General features: G+C 39.8%; 1 protein-coding gene across 2 annotated transcripts in view; it reads left to right on the top strand.

The window, feature by feature from the left end:
* Window positions 1-19514, top strand: part of SPTLC2 (serine palmitoyltransferase long chain base subunit 2) — a 72253-nt gene extending 52739 nt beyond the window's left edge. For both annotated transcript variants that reach the window (XM_058026459.1, XM_058026460.1), the window contains exons 10-12: window positions 11639-11774; window positions 13613-13742; window positions 18783-19514. In XM_058026459.1, the coding sequence (XP_057882442.1) occupies window positions 11639-11774; window positions 13613-13742; window positions 18783-18902 (386 nt within the window). In that variant the 3' untranslated portion in view covers window positions 18903-19514. The remainder of the gene's footprint in view (window positions 1-11638; window positions 11775-13612; window positions 13743-18782) is intronic.
* The last annotated feature ends 2353 nt before the right edge of the window (window positions 19515-21867 follow it).

Raw genomic sequence — 21867 nt, 5'->3', positions numbered from 1 at the left:
GTCACATCAAGCAACGTGATCTCTTCTTGATGGGAGCTGCATCTTTTTATGATGAAGTTCATGGAGAGACCAGGCTGCCTTGCAGTTCTCTAAATGCAGCTGGTAGTTGCAAACAAAATCAGAAAGTGCAAATATAAAAATATTCCTCTGGGCTCTAGAATATGCCAAAGGCTTCAATCTCACCAGTATATATAAACTCAGTGAATGCACAGTACATGCACCCAGCTGTTTTTTGGCATGCCTTTAGACTCCACTGGAACTATTTAGTTTGATAGCAAATGCACTGACGGATACTTAATATTAGCATAAATTTTGTTTCTCTGAGACATTTTAATGCCAAAAATATCAGCCATAATTTTTCTTTCCTCCTTTTTCCCTTTCTGATTCTCTTTGGCTTTACCGTTGCCAATTTTTAAAATCACATTTAGCTGTTTTCCTCTCTCCTTTAAAGCACTGAGCATTTTTACCATCTCCTCTACAGTGGCTCCATACTGAGTAGCCACATAATCCAGGCAAGTCCCCTGCATACAGTGTTGTTAAAAGCCAGAGTTAACTCAGAATGGTCATGAGCCTAGCCCTTCACTGCTTCTCCTAAAACAAATTGTTGCTTATGCTGCTGCCATATGGCCAATGAACATGAGCTCACAGCCGTCCTTTGATTTCCTCGTCCATGCTTTCAAGTGCACTGACTCTCAAACCAGTCGTCTCCCACCATGTTATTTGTATCTTCTCTCCTGAGTGGTGAACTCAGGAAGCATGCAAGTATGTCAGAAGAATAAATAACTTGACTCAGCTGTCCTGCGAGCGTCTCCTGTGTGAATGAAGCCCGGCCTTCCCTGCTGCAGTGCTGCCCTTTGCTGTGAGCAGGGACCGTGGCCGGCGCTCCCGGGTGCAGCGCTGGCCTCTAGTGGAAGGTGCCCGCTCCTTCTGGTGTCCTCAGCCTTGAGACATACGGCCAAAGGCCCTTGCCATTCCCAAATTTGCTCTCAACTTGGATTCCCCATCAGCCCTGTGAAAAAACCCAGTGAGTTGATTCTGTCTTCAGCCTGGTTTGCTGAATACTGCAGTTTGAGCTATTAAACATTAATATAACAGCACTGAGTTAAGGAATTATTCTAATTCCTTTCTTTAGGTTTCCCATTGTGCTTGGAGGTTCTCTTGGCATTTGCTGATGTGAGCTGATTCTTCCTAATATAAAACTGGGCTAATACAGGATTCTGGCCCATACATTTTAATATCTCTCTGTGCAATCTCAGGTTACATTGTATAATTGTATATAATACTTTTCTGAAGATCTATAATGAAAATCTGCAGACAGCATTTGAAGGGGAGGATGTAAAATTCTTACTGCAGATATTGGCAGTGATGCAGTGTTCACATGAGCAAACTTGGAGGAAGCAGACTAAAACATGGGGAGTTACCTTGTTGCTGGAACTTGAGATAGGAAACAATGAAATAAGAAAAGTATTCTGAAAGATAAGAAATGTGTAGGTAATGTATAATAAAATTTTACTTATTATCTTTTATAGAGTGATCTCTCAGAAGAAACCAGCAAAACTTTGCTTTATATCTCCATCTTGTTTAAGAGCTGTTGTAAATTACTTTTTTCAGGCTGACAGAATAGGCTGCTCTCCCTTACTGTGTGGATGAGTGATGCCTTTGGGTGGGTTGTGCAGGTGAATCACTGTTGATCCCTCTTTCTGCCTTGGGGTGTGAGTTCATGTCATGAATCTGCTTTCTGACAGATGATGTTACAAGTGTCTTAAATCAGCTCAAAATCAGCACATGCTTGGTCCTTAAACATCCATTACAGCATTTTTAACAACATTGTGCTCTTCCTGTCTCTTAGTGCAGCTTTTCCTTAAAAGGTAAAAGTTTTGGCATTTAATCACTGTTGAAGTGGAATTTTGTTTAGTGTTCTTTCTTGGTTTAAAATCTCACTCTACTTTCTCTGGTTTTAAGTTACTCACTGTAGCCTCTAATAGGTACTACTTTGTTTCTAATCTGACCCTTGCTTCCAGTCAGATATTCATGAGTTGTGCTTGTCCTTTCTGCTAGTTGGCAAATCCAAAACCATTTTGCCTTTTTTTTTTTTCATCATGCATATATTATTAGAAGTCATGCTTGACTTGTGCTTTTCAGGAGAAGCCTTCAAAAGGAGAGTTTGCTATATCTTCTATGAAAAACATGTTCATGGCAGTAAAAGGGTAGTAGTGCTATTTTGTCTTCTCAAAAAAAAAGATGGCTGTTGTGTTGGGTTTTTTTTTAATGTTGAGGTATTTACAAGTATAATGTCCAGAAAACAACTTGTCTTATTATGTTAACATTGCAAAAGATCTTCATAAGCCCTTGGGAGGCAACTTAGTTTCTGAAAGCTTAGTGGAGAATCTGTTAGATCAGCAGAAGAATATTGAATTCCTGGTTGAGATTTGAAAAATGCTTGTTTCCAAAACAGAATATGCTGAATTATGTCTTTCATTGAAACAGCCAACCAAAAGATGGAAATGCAGGAATAATAAACAGAATGAAAGTATAAGCCTTTGCAAAAACAAGGGGCTTTTAATGTGGAAAAATTTACAAGCTTGATTGTATAATAGCATCACTCTGACTTGAAGAAACAAACTTTTAGAGAATGATATATGTAACTGAGTTTTCCTTTCCAGTTTACTTTGATTTAAGCACTTCCCAATGTCTGAAAATACAGACTTTTTGAAAAAGAAATTTTATCTTACTTTCTTTTGTTTGGCCCATAGATAGCATGGTATATGCAGAAAAAGCACTATCCATGTTAATGAAATTGTGCTTTATCTTCTCTGTCATTGATGCTGGTGCTCTCAGGAAAGCAACCACAGAGTATTGCAGCCTGGTCCATATTCTTGCTGTGTAGGTTGTATTGTAGCCATGGTCTGTTTGGGGAAACAAGACACAGTGGCATCACATTGTTCTCTGTGCCATTGAAGTGCATTGGGATTTCCTTCTCTTTCTTTTGTTTCTTTGTTTTCTGTGATGAAGGATTTTTAATTGTATACACGTCTGCTAAAAATTGTAGTAAGCTTACATGGTCCAGGATTTCTGTAAAATCGGGTTATAGGTTGGTCATTTAGTTTGGGAACAATGGTGGATGCTACAGAACCTACTCTTTACACAAACTCTTTTTATTCCACAAAACAGTCAGTAAACATTAATGCTTAGGTTATAAAATGCCTTTCAGCATTATTTCCTGAAAAAGTAGGTTGAGATCTGCTGCTTTGATCTCCTTTCACACCATATGCATGCTGCTTTCCATCAGGGCTGACCTGCTGGGCAGCAGCTTTGTGGAAGAGGACCTGGGGGTGCTGGTGGACAAGCTGTCCCTGAGCCAGCAGTGTGCCCTTCCTTGTGGCCAAAAAGGCAGTGGTGTCCTGGGTGCATCAGGAAGAGCATTGCCAGCAGGTCAGGGCAGGTGATCCTGCCCCTCTGCTCAGCCCTGGTGAGGCCACAGCTGGAGTGCTGTGTCCAGCTCTGGCTCCTCAGGACAAGAGACTTGGAGCTGCTGACACAGGTCCAGTGGAGAGCAACAAAGATGATTAGGGGACTGGAGCACTTCCCTCATGAGGAAAGACTCAAGGAGCTGGGCCTGTTCAGCCTTGAGAAGAGACAACTGAGAGGGGACCTTGTCAATGTACACAGATATCTGAGGGGAGGGTGCCAAGAGGAAGGATCCAGGCTTCTCTTCGTGGAGCCAGGGAACAAGGAAAGGTGCAATGGGCGGAAACTGATGCACAGGAAGTTCCACCTGAATATGAGGAGAAATTCTTTGTTGTGCAGATGACTGAGCACTGTAATAGATTGCCCAAGAGGTTGTGGTGTCTCCCTTGCTGGAGATACTACAGAAATGTCTGAATACAATCCTGTGCCAAGTGCTCTGGGCTGACCCTGTTTGAGCAGGGAGGTTTGACAGAATGACCCACCTTGGTCCCTTCCTTACCCATTGTGTGTATACATGCACTCAGAGCTGCCATAATCCTCATAAGCATTTAGTTGGCCACATACCTTCTTTTAGTTAGCTTGATTTTTATTTCTAGTTCTAAGAAAGACCAAAACTTGTTTAGTTCTGGGAAAGCATTTGTACAAAGAAGGGAAAAGTTTTATTATATTCCCTGGATTATGGCTAGCAGGAGAGCAGTCCTATAAAATTCATAGCCCTCCTAGCAAAGTGCATCAGCTACTGATGTTAGCAGAGGTCATGCTAACATCAGTAAAGTGGTATTTGGCAGGGTAAACTGAATGCTGGATACATCCCTTCCTTGACTTAAATAAGCTCTACTAAGGTAAATGATTCTGCCACAAATTAAGGATGGCACATCTATCAGTAGTTAATATAATGCTTCTAACCTCCAACACCTGGAAAGAATTCTCCTAAGATGGAACCAGCTTGAAAAACAATTTGAAGTGAGTTACAATAGAGACTGAAAGCAACTTTTCCACAAAGAATTAATAGAGTATTTTCATCTTAAAGGTGACTTATGGGTCTGATATCAACTTGCTCTAATTTTCTTTGAGTGATTTAAAACATCTTTAATATGCTCCTGACAATCTTGTTAACAAAATCTACTTCTTTTTAGACACATACTGAGTTTTACCAGAGGCCATGTGCTACTGTCAGACTACATCTTGACAGTTCTTACAGAATTCTCAGAAATCTCTGCTAATAAATATTTTAATTTCCTTGGTCACATAATGGAAACTGAACCTTGAAGGTGTTTGATTGCATTACAGCATGAGCTGTTATTGAGGGACTGAGTAACTGGGCCAGTAAATATGTATCACAAGTGGAATGATTCTGCATGTACTGAATTCCAATCTGTTTGTATCAAGGGTCTTTTTTTTATTCTACATTTTTCATTTCATCATTAAAACAAATATGTTAGTTTTCAATCAGTACGTAAGGCAAAGGCATGAAATTGCCTAGTTTAGCCTCTCTTTCCATGTTGACAACAAAGTAAATGGGTTAAATTAAGGCTGCAGTAATAAAACTCTAATATTAGTGTTGAGCATCTACAAGATTGGTTAATGAAAGAATATAGAGGAACTTCATCATAGCTGCCTAATGTGAACTGGTATTTGTTTACCAACAAGAGCTTCTGCATACAACTCACAGTTTCACTGATGAGGAGTCATTTTTCAAGGTGTCCCAGAATTTTGCCTTGAAGTCTTTGTAAGAACTAATTAAAAATGTAAAGCTTCCTTTATATTGCAGTATCTTTGTTTTAGGTCCAGGAGGCAGTGATCCCTAGTGTGACAGGCAGATAAAATCCTGCCTGTGTGTGGTTTTGCCTGTCTGAAGTTGGTTTGCCCCTCTGAGTTCAGTGTCAGAGGGCAGTCTCTCTGTGTATAATACAACATGCTTTTTATTTCTCAAGAAGCCATGCTGATGAAGTGTTGCACTGTTTAAAAGAGATTTGTGATTGCTCTCCAACTACTGCATAGAGATCAAGGCGGGGGGAGGGAAACAAGTACATCCTGGTTGAACTGAATTTTCTTTTCTGTCCAATACCATCTATGATAGTTTATTTATCAACCTTAATAGATGACAGAAATGTTATAAATATTAGATGTTTGTGAGAGAGTAACTTCCACAAATTCTTGGGGTTCTTTGTAGAGATGATATTTTTTAACATGGAATTGAGAAGTTACATGGACATTAGCTCAACTGTCTTCTTTTTTTTCCAAAGGCTAATGTGATCCTGGCCTTGCAAAAATTTTTAATTGCTGAACAATTGTTGTTTATTTATTAATAAACATAATCTTGCAAATATGGGTTGTATGAGAATCCTTAAGTATCTGGACTATTAGTTTAAGCATGAGCTTTTATGAGAGAATAAGGTTAAATGCAGGTAATTTTCTCTGTTGATATGTGTCATTGGTAAAGCCATTGCCAAAGGAGTTTAGATGTACTGTGGTGGGATGTGCAGTTCCCTTTTTATCCTGCTGATAATTATAGTCAATATCAACTCAGTTTCTACTTCAAGAAGAAATGTGCTTAAATATCTCTTATGTGCTAACAGAATCACACACTGGATAAGGTTGGAAGGGTCCACCATGGGTCATTCAGTCCAACCATCCTGCTCAAGCAGGGTTACCCTTCACTTTGCACAGGATTGTATCCAGACATTTCCTTAATATCTGGCTTCCTCAGTTTAGGAAGGATATTGAGCTGCTCGAATGCATCCAGAGGAGGGCAGCAAGGCTGGTGAAGGGTCTGGAGCATAAGCCCTGTGAGGAGCAGCTGAGGGAGCTGGCTTTGTTTAGCCTGGAAAAAAGGAGGCTCAGGCAAGACCTTGTCATTCTCTACAAGCACCTGAAGGGTGATTGTAGGCAGGGGGGGTTGGTCTCTTCTCCCAGGCAAACACTGACAGAGCAAAAGGACACAGTCCTGAGCTGCGCCAGAGGAAGTTCAGGATAGACATCAGAAAAAAATCTTCACTGGGAGAGTGATTAGGCACTGGAATCATCTGCCCAGGGAGGTGGTGGAGTCACCATCACTGGATGTGTTCAAAATAAGACTGGACATGGCACTCAGGGCCATGGTTTAGTTGATGGGGAGGTGTTAGGTCGTAAGTTGGACTTGATAATCTCAAAGGTCTTTTCCAACCTAGTTCCTTCTGTGATACCGGTGAGGGAGAATCCACAACCTCTCTGGGCAATCCGTTACAGTGTTCAGACATCTGCACAATAAGGAATTTCTTCTCATGGGGTTATTCTTCCTCAGATGCAGGACTCTATGTTTGCCTTTCAGACAGTTCTTCTCTGGCCATCTCTCCAACATCTTGAGGTCCTTCTGAAGGGCTCCACAGCCCTCTGTGGTATTGGCCACTCTTTCATGTCATCAGTGAACTTGCTGATGAGGTATCTTATGTCTTCCATCCAAGTCACCGATGAACAAGTTAAAAAATACTGTGCCCAGTACAGTCCTTGGGGGATACCACTAGTGACAGGTATCCAACCAGACCTTCTGCCACCAATTACAACCCTCTGGGGTCTGCTGTTCAGCCAGTTCTCAGTCCACCTCACTGTCCACTCATGCATTCCACACTTCCTGAATTTGCCTGTGAGTGAGTCAAAAGTCTTGCTGAAGTCTAGGTAGACAATATCCTTTCTCTCCCCACATGCATCCAGGCTGTTGATTCATCACAGAAGTCAATCGAGTTCGTCAAAAGTGATTTACCTTTAGTGAATCCATACTGACTATTCCTGATCACCTTCTGGTCATCCATGTGGATGAAGATGGTCTCCAGAATGAGGTGCTCCCTCACCTTTCCTGGGATGGAGGTGAGGCTGACTAGCTGGTAGTTTCCTGGGCTCTCCTTCTTGCCTTTTTGAAGACCAGGGGAACATTTGCTTTCTTCCAGTCTTCAGGTACCTCTCCTGATCACCAGGACCTTTCAAAGATAATCACGAGCTGCCTTGCTGTGGTGTCCACCTGCTCTCTCCACAGTTGTGGATGCATCCTGTCAGGGCCTATGGACTTGTGGATGTCAGGTCTCCTTAGGTTTTTTCTAACCCAATCCCCCTTCACCAGGGGAGAGTCATCTTTACAATACTCCTTTACCCTTCCTGGTCTTCAGCCCAGAGTCAGAGATTCCTGAGGTACGGTCTTGTCAGTGAAGACCGACGGAAAAAAGGCATTCAGTAACTTTGCCTTCTCTGCTTCCTGTTTTCACTATAACTTCTGCCTTTCTGAGCATTATGACCTCTAAAGCAGACACCTTCACAAGTGATGAATTATTCACAGAACCACTGTATATCCTGAGCTGGAAGAGACCCACAAGGATTATGAAGTCCAACTCTTACATGAATGGCCCATACAGATATTGGATGGTCCCCCAACCATGGAGTTACTGGCGCCATGCTCTAATCATCTGGGCTAATTTCAGGGTCATTGTTTTAGCCTGTGGGAACCTGTTCTGGCAAAGACACTCATTTACTTCCAGTGATGGCAAGGAATATGCATCTCATGTGCTTTCATTCTGGAGTACTCTCTCTAGGGTGTTGGAATTTATTTTTTTCTTAAGGTGCATGCTAGCTGCATTTTTTCAAGAATACTTCTTACATTGTTTATTTATGACAGGAGAGTGTTTCTTCCCCTTTAGATGGTATGTGACCTTTACTTCTGATACAATGACAGCATGTTCTTTAGGAGATACATGTGCACTTGAGACTAAATGATGACCAGGCTGCTACAAGCAAGGAAGTGTTTTACTAAATTGTAAGAGCAATCTGGATATGACTCTAGTAAATTTGCAAAAGAATACAGAAGTACAGGAAAGTTATTAGTTATCCTGTAATTTCAATGTTGTTCTGTCAGAAGCTAGTTTAAGCCATTTACAGGACCCAGGAGGGACGTGACATAAGTTGATCTGATAAACAGTTCTAATTTTTTTAACCTTTTGAAGAACTCAGTTCCAGTAATCATCCCTTTTTTCCCCCTTTCCCTCCTTTGCTGAAGGTCATCACATTCCAGTTTCCTAGATGAAAGGACGTTACCAAAATCATTGCACAACTTCTATGCAAGAACAGTTGGCAGGGTGGAGTCTGATCTGGCCTTTTTTTACGTGGTCTTAAAAATGCAGCTACATACTGCCAAAAAATCCAGTTACTGGAGAGTTTATGCAGTCCTGACAGTTTTTCTAGGCCTACAGTTGTGGAAAAAGCTCTAACCTTCAGGAGATGCTTGGGCTGGGAAGGAATTTAGAGGTCCTGTTTGAGTGTTCAAGCACTGTTTGGGTTGTGAGTGGGATTAGCAATGATACCTACTCACTGCTCTTTCCAGCACTGCTTGGTTTGTCTTTGACTTTCCACCAGAAAACATGGGGGAGCTGTACTAGCAGTTAACAGCCTGCTACACCTGGGGTACCAATGGGGCTGAACCCGCAAATGTTGGCAGATCCAAACACTGGATACATGCTTGTTGCATAATACAACTAACCCTATTCAATTAGCATCTGGAATCACTCTTCCAAGTGTAGGATTTTATAGTGGAGTAGGAGACTAAACAAGTTGAAGTACAGAGAAGAGTACTTGCACAGAATGCAGGGAGAAAGGCAAGCAGAGGACAAAGAACCTTGTGCTCAATTTTTGTTTGATTCCTGGTTCTTTGCTTCACCACAACTACAATTCTCTTCAGATGGTAATGACATGTGATGGGTACTGAGCCATTGGGTAGAGATGCCACTGAATATATTTTCAAGTTCTTGGTAATATTACTGTAGCCACAAGTTTTTAAATTAGTAACAATTTCATTAAATTACTCCATGGCTCTAGGGTGAAGTAAAAGCTGATAGACTTTTGAGATGCACAAACCTAAAGAAAGCAACATCTTCCAGACCTGTCAGTTGCTTTTAAGAGGTGATTACATCTCTGTAAAGAACTGAAAGACTCGTTCTTGAGACTTGTTTACATCGTAAAGCAGTCTTCAATCTATAAGGACAAATCTAGAATCATAACCTGGTTTTGTTGGTAGGAGTTTAGGGAAGACTGTGAAGCAGTTGCCAACTACAAATTAAGATTGCTCTTTAATCTTTAGTCTGGAAGGCTTCCAACAACATGGAAAAGGGTGTGAATGTGTAGAGGGGAAAACCATACAAGTGATGAAATTCCTTCAGCTTCAACACTGTAAACTCCATGTTTTATGGGAACACAGAGGAGATGTATATATGGCAAAAGCTGCATTCCTTGTCCCGGGAGAGGGGCTGATCAGAGCACATGTGTATGTTACCTTACTACTCATGAAATCTGATTTGTATTTTGATGCAATTGTACATCACTGACCTGACATATCAGAAATTGTTGCATTACTATGTAGGAGATGTGCAGATGCAGCTTTCTCAGAAGATGCCAAAATAGCTTTTTTTCTGCATGTAGTTTGCTGTGGACACTTGTGTATTTACTGATTGCCTCAATATTAGAAATGCAAGTAATGGCTTTAGGCCCACTATTTTTAGTATCTTGCAGTTAGCTTGGTTCTTTTAATTTTATTGAGTTTGTTTCTTCTTCTAAACTTCATTTTGCAGTCTGGGTTATTTAAAATGACCAAATAATTGGTCTGAAAACGTAAGAGAAAGCTGGGTCTGCAGCAGAGGATCTGATGTGAATAAATTAAAAATGTAGTTTTATAAGTTCAAGAAACCTTTGTGTTTTACTGAAGTCTTACTGCTTTTTGTGGAAGAGGAACTAAGCTTCTGGAGAAACTCTGGGAGAGAAAAGATTAAGAAATAATACTGTTAATGGAGAAGAAGAGATGTCTGAAGTGGCAGTCAGTGCTATTAAAAATACCAGCTTCTACCTACTAATGATAGGCCAAGTTTTGCAAACTTAACAGGTTTCACTTTTTTTCCTTATGCTATGCCTTTAATGGGGTTTTGCTTTTGATTGCATGGTTGTGGGTGGAATGTCTGATACTCTTGGCAACATATAGGTTCTTAAAATTACATTTGTTCTGGCCTGGAGCAGAGCTGTGTGGGTGTTGGATGTTTCTTTGAGACCTGGCATTCTTGTTAGTTAATCACCTTATGTTATCTACAACTTGGAAGGAAGACGATGAATGTTTAGCAGCCTCCATCACTGTGTGGCACAGATCTGCATGCTGTACATTTAATGGTTCAGTTTATCAATCACCTGCCTGGGCAAGGCAGTGTTTGGGTAAGCAATTACCCAGAAATATACTTTGTGGACCAGAGACAAGTGAAGTGTTACTATTATAGTCTCATCAAAGGAATAGTGCTTAATCTCATAAGCACATTAGAGAATTAGTTGATCAGAAATGTATTATGATCTGCTTAAGTGAGATGATGTGAACCTTTTTCTGGGCAATAGAGGAACATAGCACAGTGTGCTAGGCTGGAATGTAATTAACTGATAAATAGGTTGTTCTGTACATATATCTGAACATTTGAAATATTTAAATTGTACTAGCTGTCTAATGTCTACTAATTTTGACAAATATCAAAGAATCCCTACAGAAATGGCTGAATACATAATAAATTGGCTGCTGCCACTTAACTGAAGTGAGCTGGATTATCAGAAGTAATCTGTTTAATTTAAACCCAGCTCATTTTAACTGAAAAAGGTTAGGGAGCAGCCACGTGATAGTTCAGCAAAGAGATCTAAAGAGGAAAGTAGTAATTTACAATAATGCAGGCAAGCAGGATAAAACATGGTGAACAACACCAGCTGATTCAATAGATTTTCCATTAATTACTCATAGTATAAGCAAACTCTTCAAGATGCACTTACTAGTGAATTCTGAGAAAACTTTGAATCGTGTTTAAAAGCAGGTAACTGCCCTTTTTTTGCCAGGTACCTCTTGACTGAAAGAAAGTCTGATATGAAAAAACTAGGCAGTGCTTGGACTTGATAGTTGTGCCTTTCCTGGTCCATTCAGACTTGCCACAAAATGCATGATTAATCTTGGTTACATGAAAGAGAAGAAAGTACAAATCCCAATTTGCATTTATTTTTAACACTTCTATAAGCACAAGCAGGAAGTGTCTTGTACTTATGGAAGTAATGTCTTGTACTTTAGTTTGAAGTCTTGTGTTGCAGTCATAGATGTGACTTTTGGCAACTGAGTTCAGTCTGACCTTCAATTCTTTTCTAGGGAGAGCACGTGTGCAGCAGCTAGCAGAGAACACGAGATATTTCAGGAGACGACTGAAAGAGATGGGCTTTATCATCTATGGAAATGAAGATTCCCCTGTTGTGCCTCTGATGCTGTACATGCCAGCAAAAATTGGGTACGTTTGACTGCATAACTTCTTACCCATCTTCTTTAAAGCTAGGTTGGTATAAGAATATGTATGAAGAGTTTTCTAAATATAAGAAAAGAATTGTTTGATTTTTGCTTTTATGATCATTACTGAGTCCTGTAAAATATGGAAACTTCTCTAAGTGATCTTGAGAAAATTGAGGCTTGTAGCTTGGGAGGCATCAAGAAAGCACTTCAGGGAAGCAATTTTGCCTCTATGTGTCACGTTTTAAAGGTTGAGTTGTGTGTTTCCATTATATTTATACGTAAAGTGTATAAATACACTAAAGAGGAGCTGAAATTGAATGGAAATTAAAATTAAAAGTAATTGGGGGAAGTCTTTCAGCTAGCTTCTCAGGATCAGAAGGAGCCAACATTTTTATTGATGAACATTGAAAATTAGAAAAAGGAAAACAAAGGAGGATACATGAAGTATATATTGAAAATTTTTTCAAAATAAACAAGAACCTGATTTCAAGGACAGCTTAGCTTTGATCGCTACATTTTGGGGTCTGTATAATGCAGTGCTCCATCAACACTTTCAAATTTGGAAAACATAATTCCATTATATGCTACACTCAACATCTCTGGTACTTGACTAGCTCAGGCTTCAGTCTGGCAATTTTTATCAAGCTAGATACCCTTGTTCTCCACCCTTCTCAGTGCAACAGAGTTTTAAAAGGCCTGTTACCTTTATTGGTGCTGCAGACTACATGTCCAGCACACAGAGGCAGCTGTTTCCACTGCCCAGCTTCTCTACCAGTCAATAAAATCTTTTCCTTGGAGGTGTTCATGGAAATATTTATTAGCTGAGTAGTTGGGCCAGTATCTTACTTAAAATGAGCAAGAACAGAGAACTCTGATGAGAGTTGGCCCTTAGGATCTGCATTGGATTTACTTGATCTTTTCTTTGTCCCTTGTAGCCTGTTTTTAAAATAGTTTGAGAGTAATATATGGATACAGAATGAAGTGTATCAGGATGCACCTATTTATAAGGAAAACAGTTGTGGCAGAAAATATAAAGACCTAGTAAAAGAATGTTATTTTATATGTTCTTATAAACCTCTTAAGTTCATTGCTACTTCTCACAACAAGGTCTGTTAAAAAGGATTAACCATTTCCTGTGGCCTGTAGAAACACCCCCAACTGTACTGCCATTACAGATCCGATTGAGATCTTTGTCCCTCTCGTTGTATGAGTCACAGACACTACTGTCTTTAGTCTCCTTGAGAATTTGTTTTGTTGAAGATAGTAAGTGACAGTTGCATGATATTTTTCCACCTTCCTTAAAAATATTAGGTATCATATTAGATTATCTCAATTTACTGTGGTGATTCACTGGTTCCCGTGATAAAGTGGTGCATTCTGTGATGCAGTAATGTACTTTATTAAAATTAAATTCATGAAAACAAAATATCTTGAAATTGCAGAAACATCCACTTTGGGGCATTGCAGCATGAGGGGTTCCTTGTATAGTCAAACTTCTGAGCCAAAATCACTCTTTCCTTTTGGAAAGATTTCCAAGCTTAGGTTACAAATCCATTTAGAAACAGCCTGCTAAAAGACCAGTCTCTGCCACATATAATCTTTCATCTTTGTTAGAACTTAATACACTGAAACCTTTTGAGAAGGACCACCTTGGGATTGAATTTAAAAAAGGCTTTTGTGAGCAGGCCTTTCTGCCTCTAAAAAGAAAGCACTGGAAGCTCCAAGGCATGGTGTGACAGCCTTGCAGCAGCAGAGGCCTGTGTGGGTTCCCATAGTGAGCCCTTCAGCTCCTGCTTTGCCAGCCCTGGAATGACTGTGACTGTCTCCTTCCCCCGGCAGCGCGTTTGGCCGTGAGATGCTGAAGCGGAACATCGGTGTTGTGGTTGTGGGCTTCCCTGCCACCCCCATCATCGAGTCCAGAGCCAGGTTCTGTTTGTCTGCAGCTCATACCAAAGAGATGCTTGATACAGTAAGTGTCTCATCTTGTCTTCCTTCTGCTCGTGCCTGCTAATAAACAGATACAACAATTGTCTGGGTTTTGTGCACTGGTTACATGTTTGGTACACGGCATGGTTGAACCTAACCTTCAAAGCCCTTTGCAATACAGCTGGCAATGACTCCATCTCTTTCCTTGCTTTAGCAGTGTGGAATGCCTGTTTAGAGTAAATCTCAGGACTTTTCTTGTCCTATTTTAAAAGGAGACAGTCTCATTCCTATAAGACAATGCTTTTTACCCTCTTTAAAGGCTATACCTTGCATTGAACTGGTTAAAAGGAAACATTTTGCATCTTCTGACTCTAGATGTTAATGGTAAGGAAAAAAAATAAAAAGGCCTGAGAATCTCCAAAAGATTTATATTCCTCTCAAAAGGAAGCACATGATTACTAGTGAGAATTTTTATTCCTGTTCTTGTTTAAGGCTTCAGAGCACTGTATCTTAAATAAAGACTCTAGTGAGTCTGTACCACGTGCAGTGCCTTACTTACCCTTACTGGCACTTGCAGGGGGAATGGAGGTCCCCTCGAAGGAGGCCTGCATCGCAGCTGGGAGATGCTGCCTTCAAAAAGTAAGGATGGTGGTTACTCTCTGACTAGCAGAGTTGAACGAGGATTATATGAATATGTCTCACTGTTCTAAGTATGTCTTGCTGTGGTAGCTACATTCAATTTTGAGTCTTCTGAATAATTTTTTTTTCATGGAAATATGTACATAGGCTGTCTTAGGCACTGCCAAAGTTCTGCATTGCACTTTTCCCCCCACTTTTAGGGTCTGTGACTCAGAATATAAAATAGGTTGAGTCATGAATTTGGACTTCATGAGAGTAGACTCTATCCTGTTCAGAGACCTACTTGAAAGAATCCCATAGAACACAGTCTCAAAGAGCAGAGGTGTCCAGGACAGTTAATTGATTTTTCCTCCTCACTCCTTCCCTGAAGAATGATCTATCCTGATTCAAAGGAGAGGAAATGTGGTGGGAAGCCTGCATGAACAAACCAACAAAAATATATAATGAAAGTGTGTAAGAGATGCAGGCACAGACAGGTGACCAGGGATGGGGTCAAGAAAACCAAAGCTCACCTGGAAGTCAGTCTGTCAAAGGACATAAAATGCAGCATGCAGAGCTTTTATGGGGCATTAGTAGCAAGAGAAAGAGCAGAGAAAATGTGGAGGACTGCTGCTGAATGGCACAGGAAAAGCAGGTGAGAAATGCGTGCAAGAGGCAAGGGTACTCAGTGCCTTTGTTGTCTCAGTCTCCTGGTGAGACTTAGGAATCCTGAGACCATGAGATTAGTGGAAAAGTATGGAGCAGTAAAGACTTACCTTTGGTGTGAAGGAGGCTCCAATAAGGGAACATTTAAACAAAATCAACATGCACCAGTCCATGGGACCTGATGAGCTACATCCACAAGTGTTGAGGGAGTTGGCTGTCACTGCAAAGCCACTCTTGATTATCATCCTTGGAGAAAGAGTTCATGGTGGCTGGGTGAGGCTCCTGAGAACTGAAAGACAGCCAATGTCCCCTTCTTGAAGAAGGCCAAAAAAGTGTAAGGAACTGCAGGTTGAAAAGCCTTGCCTTTATCTTGAGAAGATTGTGGAGAAAAAAATCTTGAAACTATTTTTGAACATTTTGTGGACAAGGTGGTTGGGAGTAGTCACAGAGTTAGGAAGGGGAAATCATGCCCCATGTCCAAATATGATCAGGTGGTAACACTTCAATATGTGAACAGCAAATAGAATATCTAACAGATATTTACTAATGTCTTATAAAAAAAAAAAGACTCTGCCTTTTCACACTTGATTGCTACAGAACTTACATACAAATGAACAGCTTAAAATTACAAGCTTTTTAAATTTAATTTCTGTTAAAAAAATAGTAAGGTAGTGTGTGGTGTGAGCAGTTTTGCACTGTATGTGTAGTGTCATTGAGTAGTATCACCCTGCCGTGTATCTGCAGTGCTGTACTTGCTGCTCCTGAGCTGTTTCTGCTTGTGAGAGATTCTCTAACACTCCAACAACAGACTGCTTAAGGAATTCCTTCCCAGCTACTTGTCCTGCTATTCTTCCCTTAAATATCTCAATTTAGTTGTTTCTGTTCCAAATAAAGGTTTGGAACCAGTACTTTCCGAGAAGACCCTCTCCTTTTCTTCCTTTTGCCCTGTATAAAATAAATAGTATCAGATTTGGCTCAGAGTGTGGTAATAGACCTGAGTTCATTGACACAAATGAGGGAGCAGTAACTTCTGGGACAGGTGGGCATGGAGTGGGGATGAATGGATAAGAGATGGGAGGAAGGAAAATAAAGGAAACTGAAGTCTCTGAAATAATATTGCTGCAAATTGACATACTCTTTCTAAATAATATTGCATAATTGACATACTCTTTCCAAAACTGAAACTGTACAAACTTGATGTGCAGGCACTACCTGAGCAGTTGTGCAATTTTACAGTTGGTTAGGTTCTTGGTCTTCCCTTTTAGTGACTAGCTGGGGCCTTTGCCATAATAAGCGGCTTTTGTAGGGTCTGTATAAATACCACATTTGTGCTCTTCCAAAATCTATCTGTGACTTTTATTACTCTGCTTTAAAAACCTCTTTTCCTGTCAATTCCTTCTGCATTTTCCAAAAAATGTTTCAAATTTTGTACACTTAACATAAGATTCATTGCTAGAGTACCTCTGTAAGTGTTAAATGTACTAAATTGAGGAAATGCTAGCTCAATATATTAAAGCTTGTCTGCTAAGAAAATTAATCCAGAACAAAATGAGGTGTGAATTTTGAAGTGAATGAAGAAATCCTGATTTAGCTCAGTATGTGGAGGCTTTTTTCCAAGTTAGTGTAACCCCCTTTATGGTTCAAAATAGCTGCATGCTCAAAAGCCAGAACATTGGCAAGAAGAGTTAATAAGGAGCAAGTCTTTGTGTCAGTGACTTTGTGCAGTGTTTTCTTGTGATGCAGTGAAAAGGGATTGATTTCAGGCAGCTAATCATTAAGGCAGACCTCAAGTCTAATCCCTCTTGCTAACTGTGGCAGCAATATCCAGGAGGAGGAAGAACTAAAATGAATGGACTTGGGGAGAGCTGGCAGACAGCTTCTTCAAGTCACCAACAGAGGAGACAACTTGGTATCCCATCTGTGTATTCATGGATGCTAACTAGGGCTCTTGTGGTATTTTTTTAAACAAAACTTAACCAGGTTTGAAGCATAGGGAAGAGAGACTTCTCTTGCAAATAATAATATTTGTAATGCTTCCTTGTTCTTATTAAATACACCCACACAATGAGGAACAGTACTTAGTTAAAATTTTAACTGTTTTATGTAAATAAAACTTCCTTGCCTAAAAATATTTGGCTTAGGATCAGAGTGGAGTCCCTCATAACCTGCATCGCTGTGGGCTGTGCTTTCTTTTCAGTGATGAAAAATATATTACACTCTCCTAAAGTCAGAGTACACCAATGCCATTTCCTTTGTAGTCTTTGCTAGTCACATGGTCCTTTTTGTTTTAAATTAATAAAATCCTAAATCTGCATTCAAGAATAACAGTTAACATACTCTTTCAACAGAAATTCAGCTTTAAATTGCTTCCATATGGGATCTTTACTTAAGGCTCTGGCAGACTGTGCCCACACTTTGTTTTGTTTTGTTTTGTTTTTACTGAGGTCCAACTTCTGGGTTTGTCGTTCCCCCAGATTTTAGAGTGCAGAGGTTTTTGCTGCCAGATATAACAAGCATGAAGGGCCATTGTTTAAAGAAACAAAAACTTGAACTATCCATCTAAGGAGAAAAAACATGTAGAGCTATTAACCCCCATCTTCCAACTGTCCTCAAGAAACAAGCATTTGATGCAGATTGGAGCATCAGTGTTGAATTAGTGACATTCTGAAGCAATGCTGAATGTACCTATCTCAATAAATTTACAATTCAAGGCAGCAAAGAATGCCAACCTTTGAATTAAAAAAAAATCATATTGGACTTGAAAGTGATCTTCCGAATTAATTTTTGTCACTTGCCTATATAAAATAACTAGCATCACATGCTATCACAGATTTGTCTGCAGCAACTGATTTATTTTGTAGTTTGCTCTAGGAGTGTTCTGTAGAGAAATGAAGTTTAGGATTTGGCTTTTAACAGACCCTATTGTGTGTGGACAGATGTCTTATCAGAGATTGCAACATAATGGAAGTACGATTAACTGAGTTGGGACTTCCCTCATTTCTTACGCAATCAGATGTTTGATCTCTGGTAAACTTCATAATATTTGAGTTCAGGTCAAAATGGTGAAAGGCTGTGCTAATTCAGTAGAATGTTCTGCGCCATCAGTTGCTTGAATGCAGGATTTGTGGCAACCTCAGTGGGACTTGCTTTCCAAGGAGAAAATGCTTAGGGTCCTGCCCAGAATAACTTTTTATTTTTATTTCCTTGGATTGTCTGGCAAAAATCTGCTGTGCCATGTTGTTTATGACACACGGCTTTCATCTGCAGTATGTGTGGACAATGCAAATTAACCAAATGTAGATATAACAAATGCATCTATAGAACTTGTTAGCTCACTATTATAGTTTGTCTTTGCTGTTTTGCAATTTAAAAAATACAGATCAGCTTTGGTTTCAAATTGAATGATACACAAGGAGGAGTCAAACCTCAAACAAAATGTACATTTTTTTTCTATTTTAGCTTCATTACCTCCAGGAAGGGAAGAACATTATTCTGTTTTTCTATCTACGAGTAGTCATGGGGTTTGCTGGATATTATAATCCTGTTCTGGAGCTGGACTAGTCAGGTGGATACACAGGCACTCTCAGTTAAGTGACCCAGTGCTGTTCATGTGGTCTCAAAATTTCCGAATTCTAAAATGAAAAAAAAAATCCTATGCACCTCTGAAGGTACCAGCTTCTAGCAGAGTAACATCTCAAGTAAAATGGCTGTCAGAGTAGTCTGCAGGCATGCATAAAGGAACATGTGTGGATAACTTGCATCTGTCTCCTCTGCTGATCTACTGTGATCTCTTTGTCAGGCTTTAAAAGAAATCAACGAAGTTGGGGACCTTTTGCAACTGAAATATTCCCGTCGCCGTTTGGTACCGCTCCTGGACCGGCCGTTTGACGAGACCACATATGAAGAAACAGAAGACTGAGCTCCCTCCACGTGCCTCAGAGGGAGGGACACACACCAGGGGACACTCCGTGGCACACAGGCCACAGCATCTGTGAACAACACACTTATGACTGCTTAGTATAAGAGACGTTTCCTCACAATACTGAAGTGGCCACATCAGCTCTAAATGGCATTTTGTAAATAGGGAGAGGAGAAAAAAATTCTTTGATTTCTGTGTCTTCAGGGTCTGGCCCTAGAGGTGCTTGGCTTTATTTTTTTCTTGTTGCTTTTTTTTTATTTATTTGTCTCAATGAGTTCACAGCAACCTAAGTTGGCTGTGGCTGATTAGTTCAGACTTTGTATGCACCATTAGCCTCCCAAATGCTGGCTGAGATGTTGTGAGCATGTGTGACGCTGGCATGGCAGCATTTTCAGTGTCACTGCTAGGTGTCTGATCTTCCCAATTAGGAATGAGCTGACCTGTCTGTTTCTGGAGACTTCCCAGAGAAACTGTTGATTGCTAACTTTGACATATTTAACAAGATGGATAATCAACCAAAGTTGTTTTTTTTTTCATTTGCAGTTACTTATGTTTAAAACTTGAATTTAGCCTTTTTAAAATAAATGTGTTGTTGACATGTCGCTGACAGGACCATTGTTCCCAAACATTATTTAGTTTTGTAAGCCACAGGCAGAAGGACTTCTGGAACTGTAGCCTCTTTTCCTTCCCAGTATGGATACCAGATTGTATCCTGGTTTTGACACTAATTGTCCTTTTGATAGAGGGTAAGTGATGGAGAGGGGTTCGTTTTGGTTTGTTTTTAATACTTCTGTTTAAAAAAAAGAAAAAATATGGGTTTTATATGTTGCTTTCTCATCTTCAGGTTAGTTTCTCTTGCTTTGGAATTATCATAAAGTCACGAACAAGTCACTAAGCTCTAGAAGGGAGCCTTTGGGGTTAAACAAACTAGAGCAAGTCTCATGGTTAGTCTTAAGACGAAGCCCCCTCGATAAGCAGGCCTATACAAGGGGTGATGAGTAGGAGAACCATCTATTTCATGCAGATTGTGAAAGACTGCTGGCCTTTGCTGTGCTAGCTCTCTGTTTCTTTTCATCTGTGAGGTGTTCTTCACTGGCCCTGTTATGCATATGGATAGCTTGAATCTTGCAGTCATACATTACATTTTGGCTGGCCAGCAAAGTCCCCATTGGCAGCTGCTGCATATCTGTAGGTCTTCCCTGAAGAGAGAGAATGTCCTCACAATTGCATTTAGTTTGATATCTTTATTCTTTCATACTTCTGTTACTTTCTGATCAACACTGCTCAAATGAGTGTTCTCTGAGCCAGTTGCTGTTTGGAGTCTTTATTTGCAAGTTTCATACTGTCCCTCTGTTTCAAATAGATGCCTTTGCTCTAACACACCTTAGAACTGGTCTGCTACTTAGTCTTTACATCTTGAATTCTTTCAGTGAACAGAATGGATCAACAAAAAGGTACCAAAAGTTTTAAATTAGTCAATTGCAGTATAGTTTGTTTCTGTATTTTATATTTAGACATACATGATTTCTGCAAATATAGTAAAATGTTAACATTCTGTCAGTTGGGTTGGGCCAGCTCTTCAGTTTGGGTTGGCAAAATACTTTTTGCAGGTTACTAGGGTTTTAGAAACAGACTGATCATCGTAATACTGAAGCAGAGAGCAACTCAAAGCTCTTTGTGTGGTGCTGAAAAAAAAATTCTTTTGAAGTTCTTTAATGTTCACTCTGCAACTAACAGGGAGAGAGTGTTTTGGCCACTAGAACCAAGCAGTTCTGCAAATACTTGTGATGAGTTAAAGCAGAATTGGTTTCTATTTTATAGACTATCTAACTTCATGCATTTATAGATCTTGTTACATTTTAATGTAATGGAACTTCAAAACACTGGTTCATTTTTTTACCATTGAATTTCAGAAATTTATTTATATGAGAAGAACTGAAATTGACTGTTTGAAAATAGGTCCAGTTAACTGTTTCTTAGTCCATTAATGTTGGTTGGCTCTTCTTCTGGAGCTGAGTGCAGAATCTGAGAAGTCTGTATGTGCAGCTTGGATAGCTATGAAATAGTCTCATGTGTTCAGGCAGAGTTAATAAACAGCAGTTAGCTGAGCTTACTTTCTCACCCATGCTCTGCCCAGGACTAGCTCTAACATTCCAGCAGATTACCTGCTTTCTGACTTCAAGAAGCTTTACAGATTTTTTTTTTCTCTCTGGATTGTACTAGGGAACAAGAGGAGCTTAGTTAGTACAGGAAGCCCTGACATGAGCCCTGATCCTATTAACTTGATCATGAAATAGTTTAAGAGCAGACAAACTGATCAATTTAAAGGCTTGGATCAGTAGGTAGCTGGTTTTAAACATTCACAAATGCAGAGTGTGTTTGTCTGCTGCGTAGCCGACTCAGTTTAGAAACTGGGATGTATTAATTTAGAAGTGGGTTATCATAGATTCTACAAGTGTTGAATCTCAACCTTGTCTCTGAATCAGTTTTAGAGCAGCTTTTCTTTGGAAGGGAGAAAAGTATCTGGAAAAATCTTCACAATATAGATAAATCCTGTGTAATACTTCTGAAATAGTGTTCAAAAATTACTAGTGTCCATTTGGTTTCTAGTTGCGCTTGTTGAGGAAATTATGTTCAAGCTTCTGCCTTTTAGTATCTGTCTGCTGTGTCACGCTGTCTGCATATAACTTTGAATTTTGAGTTCCAAAGGCACTTCAGAAATAATTCTGGCAGTTAGCATTTGCAAAGTACTTGGTTACATTTCAGCCTTGCCATATCCTTTTTGGAAAGCAAACCCCCCCACACCTCTCTGAGGCCTTTTGTTCAAGAGAAGCTGTTTTGCCAAAGTTTGGTAAAAACTATGAAACCTCTTGAAACTGCTTCTGAAAAAGTAGGAGTTAAGCCCAAGATTTCACACTTTTAATTCAGTAATTCACTGAGCTTGAAAGCCAAGAAACCTTTTTGC

This window comes from Melospiza georgiana, chromosome 6 (assembly GCF_028018845.1).
Source record: "Melospiza georgiana isolate bMelGeo1 chromosome 6, bMelGeo1.pri, whole genome shotgun sequence".
Taxonomy (NCBI): Eukaryota; Metazoa; Chordata; class Aves; order Passeriformes; family Passerellidae; genus Melospiza; species Melospiza georgiana.
Note: the sequence above shows the minus strand (reverse complement) of the source record. Positions and strands in the feature narration are given on the sequence as shown.